The sequence below is a fragment of the Macrobrachium rosenbergii genome, chromosome 48 (genome assembly GCF_040412425.1).
Source record: "Macrobrachium rosenbergii isolate ZJJX-2024 chromosome 48, ASM4041242v1, whole genome shotgun sequence".
In the NCBI taxonomy this organism is placed as follows: Eukaryota; Metazoa; Arthropoda; class Malacostraca; order Decapoda; family Palaemonidae; genus Macrobrachium; species Macrobrachium rosenbergii.
In genome coordinates, this window is record NC_089788.1 from 25,664,388 (window position 1) to 25,677,322 (window position 12,935).

Below are 12,935 nucleotides of genomic sequence, written 5' to 3' on the forward strand. Positions count from 1 at the left end.
TCACTTGCCAGGAAAAGGCTTTGCAGTCGCCTTCATCAGAGTTTGGAAAGATACTCCATCTGAGGACCTGGAAGGGGTCTTTGGCAAAACAGGTCAACCTGACTCCACCATCCTTGCAAGTAATAATGCATATGGATGCCTCTTGACAGGTCAGGGAGGCCACTGGGAGGTTCATCAGGTAGTGGGAAAATGATCACCTTTTCTGAGGGAGTGTCATATCAGTTTCCTGGAACTGTCGGCTGTCTTTCCATTTCAGAAAGTTGAAACCTCCAAAAGGGGCCTACACTTCGTTGGTCCTACACAATAACATTGCAGTGTCTTGTATCAAGAGGTTGGGCTCACACTCAGCCCCTGTCAAGTCAGCAATTGCTAACATCCTTCCACATATGGAATTGGACTTGTTTACCACATGCAAGAACTATCACCTTCCATTGGCTGTCTCTGAACCTGGATATACAGGCAATACCAAGAGATGCATTCCTACAAGACTCGAACGAATAGAGAATGATATACCTCTTTCCTCCATTGTCCCAGATTTCCAAGAATTTGAACAATTTACTAGCTTTCAGTGGAACCACTTACCAAGTGGCCCCAAATTGGCTGATCAGTCATTGGTTCCTTTTGCTTCAGCAACCAGCAAGAGAATAGTTTCCATTACCATCCACTGTTCTATCCCAGACAGGAAGAAGGATAGTCATCTACGCATCCTCCTTTCTGAGCCATGACCTTAATGTGTGGCTTTTTTAAATCTAGTCTACCTTGAAGATTATTTACCTAACATTGCTAGGCACCTAGTGCAAAAACTACAGACTTCATCTGTCCAACATACCAGTCCAAATGGAAAATGTGGTTAGATTATCTCCACACTGAGAGCCCAGTTGAAATCTGTTGAAACAGTTTTACATTTTATAATGTATCTTTTAAGGTCAAGTGCTTTGCTATTACAACAATCATGGCATACAAGGCAGCATTGTCAAAATCCTTGCTTTATGGTTTGGTTCTGCAATAGAAATTGTTAATTCCCTTCTGAAGTCTTTTGCGCTGCAAAGTCCAGCTCCTGCAAGGCTTCCCATTACCTGCTCCCTGAATAAGGTTCTTTGGCTCCCATCATCCCCTCATTTCAGTGGGCCCAATACAACTACAACTCATATGCTCCAAACGGCAGTCTTCTGAAATGATTTAGCATCAGGAGCTCGGATTGGCGAACTGGGCTGCCTTAGATGGGACAATGTTTTATCACTAATGCACATAGCTGTCATTTACTGTTGTCTCCTGGGCTATGATTCCTGGTCAAGAATTAGGACCTTTTCAGGAGAAAATTCCCTTTTATGCTAAGAGAACTCAGTATTTCAGATGAAACAGATGCCCAGTTCAAGCACTCAAGGTTTACCTAGATGTCAAGGCAAACATCCCAGACGGTCCTTCTTCCTACATCTTAGCACGCGCAGACCACTCTATCTACATGGACTGAGAATTATTTTAGCGACTCTCATTTAAAAGACAGACCCTTACACCTTTCCTATGTCGCACAGCATCCAAAAGGTGACTATATTGTTAATTTTATTCAAAAATGTTTCTTTTGAAGAGGTCTCCGAATGTACAGGGTGGTTATTAGAGGCAGTAGTCCTAAACTGGGGAAGGTGTGATAATCCCTCAGCCAGACTCAACTTAATTACTTAAACCATATATAGGTTCGTGTGTTGCCTCCTGTTCTTTATTGCCAAACCCTAATGGGTATCTGGAAGAAAGAAAATGGTTGATAAACTGTGACTATACTTTAGGCCAAAAATTTATTTGGGTTGGTTGGATTTATTATTAAGAGCTAAGCCATTTTGTCATTTTTCAGTTTATTTTGCAAGCTCCTTTGAGGATCAGCAGCAGCTATGCTATCAAAAAAAAGTTTTGACGTAGGTAAACCCTATTTTTGGTGGCTGCTGTGAATCCTCAAACCCACGTACTTTCCCTGACAAAAAGGTATGGGACTGGGATGAAAATTTATCTCACACAGACCTCACGTGTAATGAGAAAAATGGCCAATGTATGCGCTGTTACCACATCTGTGCAAGTAAGATGACGGGAAAACCAAGGCAGTCGTTGTGTAGACAGGAGATAGAAACCTCTTGTCCTGAGTCCTATATACTCTGTCACTATGCCAACAAACACTAATCTGGCCGGGATCTACCAAAAGAGAATTCTTTGGGACTGGTCTGTCTTATGGAGCCTTGGGGAGACCATAAGAGTGTAACTTCATTGAGGACTTATAAAATAGGTTTTTCCTATGTCAAAACCTGTTATTTAAAATACAGACAGCCGTGTAAAGTTCTTTCTTGTTGACTTTACTGAAATATGCTCTAGTACATGTATTGAAGGATTACAATACAAACATAATACAAAAAATTTAAATGTAAAGTGGAATTAGGAAGGGTCCTATCTGATGTTTATAAAAGCAAGAACCAAGAGCTGTAATGTTTCGTGTGACATCAAGCAGAATAGTAGTAATAATGTACAGGACGACATGTGTATATTTAGCTACTAGTGTTGATTAATGTATTTGTGTTTTCATTGTAAATAGTATTAATGCAGTAGGCCCCAGTGATGCTTACCATTTTGCAGAGTTTAAATTATATAAGTGGACTAAAGTTAATAAATTACTGCTTGCTTTATTTTCTGCTACCAATTTAAACATTTCACATATTAAAAGTCCTGATGGTATAGAACTTAAATTCGTGACAGTTTTTTGGAACATTTATAAGGGGTTCCATGGTTTATTGAATGCATAAACCCACATACAGGATTGACTAATGACCTTGCCTCCAATATTGTGTGCTTACTATGTAAAGGCCCATTTACTACCGACAAGCTAGGATGACTACCCTCTTCCATACTATTCAGTAATTTTCCCAAGTGATATGACCCTTTTTTCATTATACTGTATTCGGATATGTTTATAAGAGCTTCTGGTGTTATGAATTATATCACACCATGAGAATCTTAACTTAACCACTGCTTGGTTTTGTTGCTAAAAACCCTATTATAGTAAGAGTGTTAATGATCAACGATGCCATATGCTTTGCATCCTCCGCTGAATGGCACTGATAATGTACAGAAAATTACCGCAATATCAGAGACCTTTCGTGAATAAGATATATTGCACATGAAACTTTTATCTTACTGTGTCAGAATCTCAATGCAATTGAAATCTTTCCAGCAGACCTTTTGTATTTACTTATACTGTACTGCAATTGTTTTCTATGGGTATTGTCATTTGTTATCGGAATCTGTTTGTTTGCATATTGGTGGTGGAATAACCTTTGCTTGTGTGCAAATTTTGCCTTCAGGTACGGAGGACAGGAACCTCTAGAAATACGTGTTGAAAAAGCAAGTGAGGACAAAACAGATGACAGGTGAGGTCCCTAGTCCTTTCCCACCCTATGAATTATTTTGCTTGTGTTACCACAAAATTTTCTTTGCACAGTTAAATAATGTTGAGGATTGTAGCATACATGAAAATGCTTCAGTTTTGTATTGCTAATTTGATTAATCATTCTCCAGTTTGTAGGTCATTTGCACATATAAAGGTTAGTTCGGTTTTCATCCTTTACATTTATGTACATGAGGAAAATGTAGCATTTTCTTATTTCAGACAGCATCCTATATGAAACTCTTCCAGTAAGCATGGCATCATATATCATTTTAGCTTACAAAACTTCATTTGTTTTATATGCAGTGTTCCTCAGGAGCGAGGACTGGAGAATAAATTTGTAGTTGATTTTGTATGTTGGTTTTGATTTTTTTTTTTTTTTTTTTTTTTTTTTTTTTGCCTATTCAAGAATCCAGTAATTACTCAGCAGGCATTCACACTTTGTTCTAATAAAGTTTGATAAAATGGACCTTTCATAATATTACTGTGTCGTCTTGTGACGTGATATAAAACTTTTAATTTCAGTGTGGACTTTGTGGATTTACCAGAAGGAGGTGAGAAGGAATTTAAAAAGGAACAGCCCCCTTTCGTCAGACTTATGATTGCATGTTGGTGAGTTTCTCTTGAGGATTACTCTATCATTGAGTAAGTGTGTTGTGGTTGTAACTTAATATGGCAGAAATAAGTACACAGTACTCATACTTATTGCTATAATAATTATTTTCTTGTATCATTACAAGTATCATCCAAGACAAACCCATTACTGTACCTTTCTTATGTTTGTGTCTTAGAAGCTCCTCCAAATCATATACTGTCTACAAATATCTCACTGAAACCTGTGCTATAGTAACTGTTGGTAATTACTGTATATTACTTCTTGGGGAGGAGGACCAGGTTGCTTTATCTCAATAACCAGGTTAAGTTAAGAGTAGTTCTACTTTTCTTAGGACTTTACCTTTTACATATACATGAGAAGTCAATTTAGGTATACAGTAGTTAATTCTTGTGGTCTTGCATGTTAATTTTTCTTGTAATTTGATTTAACTTATTATACTGTTAAACAAGTTTGCATTTACAGAACTGTGTGTGTGTGTGTGTGTGCAGATTCCAACTTGCTACTGGATGGCTCTTATAAGTAGCCTTAATTGCTTTGATGATTTCACATTATGTTTCATTTTCGCTTGGAGAATTATTAAGACTCTACTTGGAGAATTATTAAGACTCCATTTTTTAATCAGAACTTTGACAAATGGATCAGTTTCATTGCAGAATTCCAGTTAGGTCATGGATTACCAACAGAGGTATATAATGGAAAAAAAGAGATATTTCCACATCAGAATTGTACTCATAGTAAACCAAGGAGCTGCTGCAGTCATTGGGACAATAGATTAACGTCTTGAAGTTACAGTGAAGGCCTCTTTATCACATAAGAATGGCCCATGTCTCCTGAATAGCAGTTACCATTTCTTCTGAGGAACTGGGAGTAATTTTTTTGAAGCTACAGAAACTATGAAATCAATAGACATCAATGGAATCTGTTGCTAACATGAGCCATTAAAGCTTAGAAAGAACATACTGATCATTAGCTAGATCTATGTAGGTATCTAACCATAGAATCACAGGCCATTGTGCATGGAATTAATACTGGTTTTTAAAATCAACAGTGATGTAGCACTGCTTTTGAGTATGGATGAAAGATGATATTAATATACATCACAGTACAAAATACATATACTGTAATACTACATTCACAACTGGAAAAATCAAGATGTGCTGTAGAGTGATAAGGCTCAGCAGCCAGGAACTGCAGTATCAGTACTGTGCCAGATGGGAAGATTGATATCCGAAAGTTAGTTGATTAATAGTGTAGGGATAAGATGCCTGTTGGATATTCTCAGTACAGCACTGGCTGATCTGTGAAAGCTAAAGAGACAAACGTACATATATACAAATTTACTTGTTCATATCATGAATGTGTGTATTGCATCAGAATATGAATGGACATCTGTAAATGCAGAACTTGTAACATAATTCATCATAAAAACAAAATACATAATTTTCACAGAATTTCATAACTGAAGATATTGTGTTTGACCTTCAGGTATGCTATCTTGTCAAGATCAGAGTTGGTGTCGTACATTATGATCTTTGTAAACCAAATCAAGTCCGCTAGTGTACTATCTTTGCCTCTGCCGCTTATGGTCTTCCTCTGGGGGTCACTGAGTATCCCAAGACCCACTAAAACCTTTTGGATTTCAGTAATAGCATATACTGAGGTAAGTCACTGATTGATTGATTTTGGCTGTAAGCTTGTTAGACAAGCATTTGTCAACTGTACTGTAGTATTTACAAGTGTTAGAATCCTTTTATTGGTCATGCAGATATTAGGTGGTGGCTTTTTATGATTTTAATTGCTGGCAAAACTATCTCAATAAAATTATGTAAGCTACAGATAAAGTAAAGGGAGTTCTTGAATCCCATGTTAATCATCCATTGTTCATTTTTCATTGTTGTAGTTTTTGAAATAAAAAAAAACTGAAATCTATTTTCAAAACTTTTTTTCTTCTACTTTCAGCTGATTGTATTGGTAAAGTACCTATTTCAATTTGACTTCTTCCCTTGGAATCAGATGGAAAGACTTAATGCCCCGTTTTGGCCTCCTAGAATCATTGGTGTAGAGAAAAAGAACCGATATGCTGTTTATGATTTGGCTGTCCTCCTGGTCGTCTTTTTCCACAGGTCTATTTTTCACTTTCTTTAAAAGTTATTTATATTATTAGAATAGATATTCATACAAGAAATTTTAAGCTGATGTGGTCTCTTCATTGATTATGTCAATACTGTAGTGTTATGACAGATTAAATGTATTTAAGATTTAGTTTAACTTAATAATTTGCTATACTTACAGGTTCATGTTAAAGAGTTTAGGATTGTGGAAGGAATCATCAGACATGAGTTCTCCAAAGTCATCAGACTCTTCTCCATCTCATTCATCACATTCCTCATTTACCCAAAGTCGTACTTCATCCTCAGCACAGCCTCTTACAGGAGGGAAAAAACCAGAGGATTCAACAACCTCAGGCCCTACATCCAAAGAGGATAGCTCTCATCTTTCCCAGTCAGGTGATGGCTCCATATTATCCTATACCAAAGATACATCCTTGCTATCAAAGGACACTAGAGAGAGCTCTTTATCATCTAAGGATACGAAAGACAGTTCACTTACTTCTAAAGAAATCAAGGATGGTTCTGTAGCATCTAATGCAAAAGAGAGTTCAATGGTATCTAATGTTAAAGATGTGTCCCTCATCTCAAATACCAAGGACAGCTCTCTACCCTCTCAAACAAAGGATAGTTCTTTGCCTGTTAATACCAAAGAGAGCTCCCTGACTTGGCAGGAAGATGAAAGCTCACTCCTTTTGAACATAAATGATGACTCTCTCATGTCAAGAGCATCTGAACCATTACCATACTCAACTCCAAGACATTACCGACAACTTTCTGAAGACGGGAGATCCGTCACAACCCGTTCTGGTTCTGATGTATCCAGGCCCTCACGTCACAGGTCAGGCAGTGAAATTGCTTACCGACAAACCTGGTCACCATATCAGTCACACAGCCGTCAATCATCCCTTGTGTCTCAGGTCTGGATAAGTTTACTATATACAATATACAGCTTTTATTGTATGAACTAACTTTCAGTTTCAGTTTATAATGTAAACTGTATAAGACAATTGCATGGCTCACTAGGCTATGCTTTTGTGTAGTTTATTACTCTTACTAGTACTGTAGTGTGTCCGAATAGTTCACCTGTACTAAATTACCAATATTATCTTAATCTTTGACATTGTTTTTAAAAATATTATTCAACTGAGATGATATTTATGTACACAAATGCTAGGTACTATTTATAATTTAGTTTGGAAATAAATAATAGAAATGTTTGAAAATGGTAAATCATAATTATGATGTAACAATAGCTGCTATTTTTTTATTTTGTAGGTACCTGGAGGGGCAGCATATGTGCGTTCATCTTCTCTGGTATCGAGACCTCACCATCGACGTCACCTATCTGAAGGGTCTCGTGTGTCATTTAGTCAGAGACCATTGTCCATCACATCTTACTGCACTCATTTATCACTGTCTCAAGCTTCAGAGTCTGTACATGTAACATGTGCAGCTTGTAACCTGCAAGCATTGAAGGACTTCCAAAAACCTGATATGGAAGAAGTAAAGGAGAATATCCAACAGCTGCCAAAGTTAGCTAAAGGAGGGTAAGTTTACAACAAAAGATTGAAGAATATGGCATTAAGTTGATGGGAAAAGTGGCAAAACACACTAGGGCAAAGAGTTTGTCAATGATCCTTTCAGTGGACAGGATTCCCCAACATTCCTTACTGGCTCCAGAGGTTCATGAGCCCATTGCTTCTCATAACAGATCTGTGTAATGTCTTAGGCAAGTTTTTGTAACAATTGGAGATTTTTACAGTGCAGGGGTGTTAGTCATTTGCTCAACCCTCCTCCTTTATCAAGCTTTGGACTGGCATGAGAGAACAAACTCTCTTGACAGAATTATTCACCAATATTACAAAAGGTACATTTAAGATGGATTACTGATGAGGAGATTATCTGGTGAATGGGTGCAACATTTCAAGGCCTGCTAGATACACAGATGGATAAGTGGAAGGATTTGTATAGTGTTTTGGCATAAAGACCAAGAAGGACTGGAAAAGTCGAACTCTTTAAATGAAGCAACAGGCAAGGAAATGCTGAGCCTGTGTTGATATCAGTAACTGAAAAAGTATGGTATAAACTTTTAAGCAACTCGCATGTATTACTGTATGAATTTTTTTCTGTGAGCAAGCACACAAGATGGTTGTACTGCCCTCTGCAAATTAATGGTATTTTGGTCACATCCTATATTTTATTAGAGGGATGACCAGCATTAATCCAGAGAAGCTGTAGGCTGTTTAGGCTCCCACCCTTCTTTAAAAATGCATAACCCTGACCGTTGATGCATCAGAATCACCATATAAAATTTAAAAATTACATTATATATGTTATACATTAAATGGTTATTACCAAGAATTCTTGTTTTGCAGAACTTTTTCTCAGCTAAGCATCATTGTAAAACGATGCTAACCTTCTCAGACACCAGGGTTACTTATTTGTACTATAATCTCCCCGTCCCCCAAAAAACAGAGACCACAAGACTTATTAGCAGAGTTGTGCGCTGACAGAGAGCTATGAGTGAACTGCCAACTTGCCCTTTGTTTCAGCTGTGAACTGCCTAACCTGATACATGTTCCTGCTGGTTGTCTTTATTTGTCAAAAAGCCAAGCAAAATGGACAAAAGCAGAACAATTTTTCACTTGGACATATCGTCCAAAAACCGAATTGTAAGAGTTGAGAGCCATCTGAGTACTGGGGTACCATTATACATTTAAAAACTGTGTTCTCAGATGGAAGGAGTTTGATATTAATACTTAGTTTTTATATTTCAGTGCTCACCAGCTGGTAAGCAAAGTCCGTGGTTTCTTGAATGATCTTCTAAACCAGGACTCCCAGGTGTCAGTGGATGTTTATGCTTACATGTTTTTCTGTGACTTCTTCAACTTCTTTGTACTCATCTTTGGATTCTCTGCATTTGGTGTAAGTAGATTACAGTGAGAGACTTTTTAGTTTAATGGATTTGCATGGTCAAAGCACTCACTTATTCCAGGAAGTGTCCCATGGCTTGAAACAGAAAAATGACATTAACAGTTGATTTTTATATTAGATAGATATGATTCCAGAAACAGTACAGTTATTTAGTTTCATGTCTTCATCATGCATTATTATTATTATTATTATTATTATTATTATTATTATTATTATTATTATTATTATTATTATTATTATTATACAGTATAAATTATAATTTTGGAATAATTAAATATAGGAAGAGTATGACACATCTAGGAAGAAGAAACAGGACAAGTCATAAATTACAAAGTGAAACATGCACTATATAAAGTGTTTTGAAGTCACTATGCTGTAGAGTTGTTGCATTCAAACTCAAAACACTTCTTTATAGTTCAAATGCTCTAAAACCATTAACATTAACATTTCAACTTCTTTTATTAATTCTCTAATTACAAAGTTTATATGTAACTTATTATTTTCCTTTTCCATTTCAGACTCAGCAAGGAGATGGTGGAGTTAGTGCATATTTAGAGGAGAATCGCGTTCCAATTCCTTTTCTGGTCATGCTCATCCTTCAATTTGGTCTTATCATCATTGACAGGGCATTGTTTCTCAGGAAGTTTATAATCGGCAAGCTCATTTTTCAGGTATGGGCGTATTACCCACTGTTTACTCATGTAATTTACTTTCCCAGCCTAGCTTCATACCACTGTTTCTCTTTCAACCAGATAAGGGCTGTTAATCTAGTAGATTTGGTACGATAACATTACCAGCTTTGTTTTAGTCTTTTCATGAAATCAGGACACACTCACACACACACACACACACACATATACATATATATATATATATATATATATATATATATATATATATATATATATATATATATATATATATATATATATATATGCAGTAATACCCCAAACTTGCGTGATTCGAGTTGCGCAAATTCACAGACACACGAACTTTTCATTGGAACCTAACTAATTGTCATACACAAGTTTTTCACAGACACACAAACATTTGCAAATACTGAGAAACCCTGCAAAAGTGTTTATGTTTAATTTTTTATGTAATTTATAAGTTTTCAAGCTTTAATGTGTAAATTGAATAACATTAATTAATAAAAGTAATAATTTCTCTCTCTCTCTCTCTCTTTTACTGAGATGAGAGAATTTTTATGGCACATGTATATGTTTATTTGTTTTGTATGATAAATAAATTTTTTACCTAATAATAGGTACTAATTTTCAAATATTAATAATAATAATAATTATAATAATAATAATAATATAACTGTAATTACAAAGTTCGTATGTGATACGTATTTTAAACAAACTTATATCTTTTCCTCATCTTTTGAGAAGCTCAAAGGCAAACGCTGTCAGACATGTCACTTGAACATGACGAGAAGGGGGACTGTTGCTGATTAATTAGCGGGTCAAAGAGTCTTACCTAATTTTCTCTCTCTCTCTCTCTCTCTCTCTCTCTCTCTCTCTCTCTCTCTCTCTCTCTCTCTCTCTCTCTGTGTTCATAATAATTCATAAAAAATTTCACTCTCTTAATTAAGGACAACTGTTATCTCTCTCTCTCTCTCTCTCTCTCTCGTTCGTAGTTAGTGCAACCTACATATTACTGTTTCTGTGTATGTCTTTACCTGTAAAGTAGATAATTTTAAATTGATCTAATTTTACCTGCACCGTCTACAAACTATGAATGCACCGTTCTGAAACAGAGCGTTTCAGAACAAAGAGAAAGAGGCAGAATAAAGACTTCTAAAAATAGATTGGTGGAATGGAGGAGAAAGAAATAGTATACTAATCTTCACACACTCCTATATTCTTAGGTCAACCATTTATTTCTTTTTTTAAGGGTAATGTATTAAGCTAACTTTTAAATGAAATTACAATAACTTTAATTTCATTTAAAAGTTAGTTTAATATTGAATTTCCATCTTTTAATATCTAACATAAGAATCACTTCTCTCTCTCATGTTATTCTCTCTGTCTCCGTAATAATTCATAAATGATTTAACTTGATATTTCAAGTAATGACTCTCTCTCTCTCTCTCTCTCTCTCTCTCTCTCTCTCTCTCTCTCTCTCTCTCTCTCTCTCTCTCTCTCTCTCTCTCTCTCTCTCTCTCTCTCTCTCTCGTGTGTTATTCTCTCAGTTTCTGTAATAATTGATAATTAATTTCACTCTCTTAAGTAAGGACAACCCTTATCTCTCTCTCTCTCTCTCTCTCTCTCTCTCTCTCTCTCTCTCTCTCTCTCTCTCTCTCTCTCTCTCTCTTTCATAGTTAGCGTGCACACATTTTTACAACTTATTTCTCTGTACGTCTTTACCTGTACAATAGATAGTTTATATTAATCTAATTTTACCTGTACTGTCTACGAAGTGTAAATGCGCTAGTGTGGCAAATACGTTCTAAAACATAGAGACATAATAACTAAGAGCTGTATTAGTCAAAATATAAAACACTGTATGTTCATGAAAAAGCATTTCAGAACAAAGAGAAAGAGACGTAGAATAAGGATGTTATTAAAAAGAGGTTGAGAAGACTTCTAAAAATAGATCGGTCGGAAGGGGAGAGAGACAGAAATTCTCTTTCAACTCTGTTTTTACATCAACTGTTTATTTCTTTTTTTAAGGGCAGTGTATTAAGCTAACTTTTAAATGAAATTACAGTAACTTTAATTTCATTTAAAAGTTAGCTTAATAATTTGGGAGCATGATTAGGGTCATATTTAGTGTTTAAACTTTAGAAATAAGGATTTATTAGCATTTTTAGAGACCGTGTTAAACTTACACGAAAATTCGCCTTGCGCAAGGGGGTCTGGAACCTAACCTCGCGCAAGCTCGGGGTATGACTTTATATATACATTTTATATATATAACAGGCAGTCCCTGGTTTATGACGGGTCCGACTTACGACGTTCCAAGGTTACGACACTTTTCAAATATATTCATCAGAAATAATTTCCCAGTTTACAGCGCATGTTCTGGGGTTACGACGAGTCGTACTCCGATCCGACTGAGGAAATATGGCTCCAAAACGGCAGACTAACCAAAATTTGGAGGTTATTTTTATGAAAAACTCAATAAAAATGCAGTTTACACCGTTTTCAACACACTCAAAGCATTAAAAGTAAGGTTTTCTTAGGATTTTTTTATGATTTTCAACGATTTTCCGGTTTCTGACGCAGCATAAAAATGGAACCCCTTCGTAAACCTGGGACTGCCTGTGTATGTATATATATATATATATATATATATATATATATATATATATATATATATATATATATATATATATATATATATGTGTGTGTGTGTGTGTGTGTGTGTGTGTGTGTGTGAAAAATACATTATTTCATGAATCTAGTTTACACTCATATTACTGTAAGTTTTTAGTCATTGCTTACTCAGCAGTTGAGAAAAAGAGGAAAATAGAGGGCTTGCACCTTGTTTACCAGCCTATTGCATCCTCCTGTTTATCTTCCTTCTGGTAATTAAGGATAGAGTGACTCTGTCTTTTATATTTCAGTTAGTGTGTGTTTGCACCACTAGTAGTTCAGCTTGGATGTTGGGAAATAATTTGGTTGTTTATCTTGTCCTAGACTGGAATATTGGTATAGCAATTTTTTTTTTTTTTTAGGATCTCATCCTCATAGAGAAAACCAATTCCTGAAGCTAGATATTGTGGGAATGATCAGTTTGGGAATCATTTGTCTTTGGCTAGGTACTACAGGCACACAAAATGCCTAATGTGTATCAGTAAAGCATGCGGCATGGTGATTGCTGTCTCCAGACGCTTTCAGAGATT

The 12,935-nt window shown here is 35.9% G+C and overlaps 1 protein-coding gene across 9 annotated transcripts in view; it reads left to right on the forward strand.

Moving 5' to 3' along the window:
• Nucleotides 1-12,935, forward strand: part of Piezo (piezo type mechanosensitive ion channel component) — a 366,537-nt gene that overhangs the window by 297,514 nt on the left and 56,088 nt on the right. For 8 of the 9 annotated variants that reach the window (XM_067091426.1, XM_067091429.1, XM_067091431.1 and 5 more), the window contains 8 exons: nt 3,339-3,404; nt 3,947-4,033; nt 5,523-5,697; nt 5,997-6,160; nt 6,330-7,065; nt 7,424-7,695; nt 8,926-9,073; nt 9,601-9,753. In XM_067091426.1, coding sequence (XP_066947527.1) covers nt 3,339-3,404; nt 3,947-4,033; nt 5,523-5,697; nt 5,997-6,160; nt 6,330-7,065; nt 7,424-7,695; nt 8,926-9,073; nt 9,601-9,753 — 1,801 coding nt within the window. The remainder of the gene's footprint in view (nt 1-3,338; nt 3,405-3,946; nt 4,034-5,522; nt 5,698-5,996; nt 6,161-6,329; nt 7,066-7,423; nt 7,696-8,925; nt 9,074-9,600; nt 9,754-12,935) is intronic. The other variant, XM_067091428.1, reaches the window with a different exon arrangement.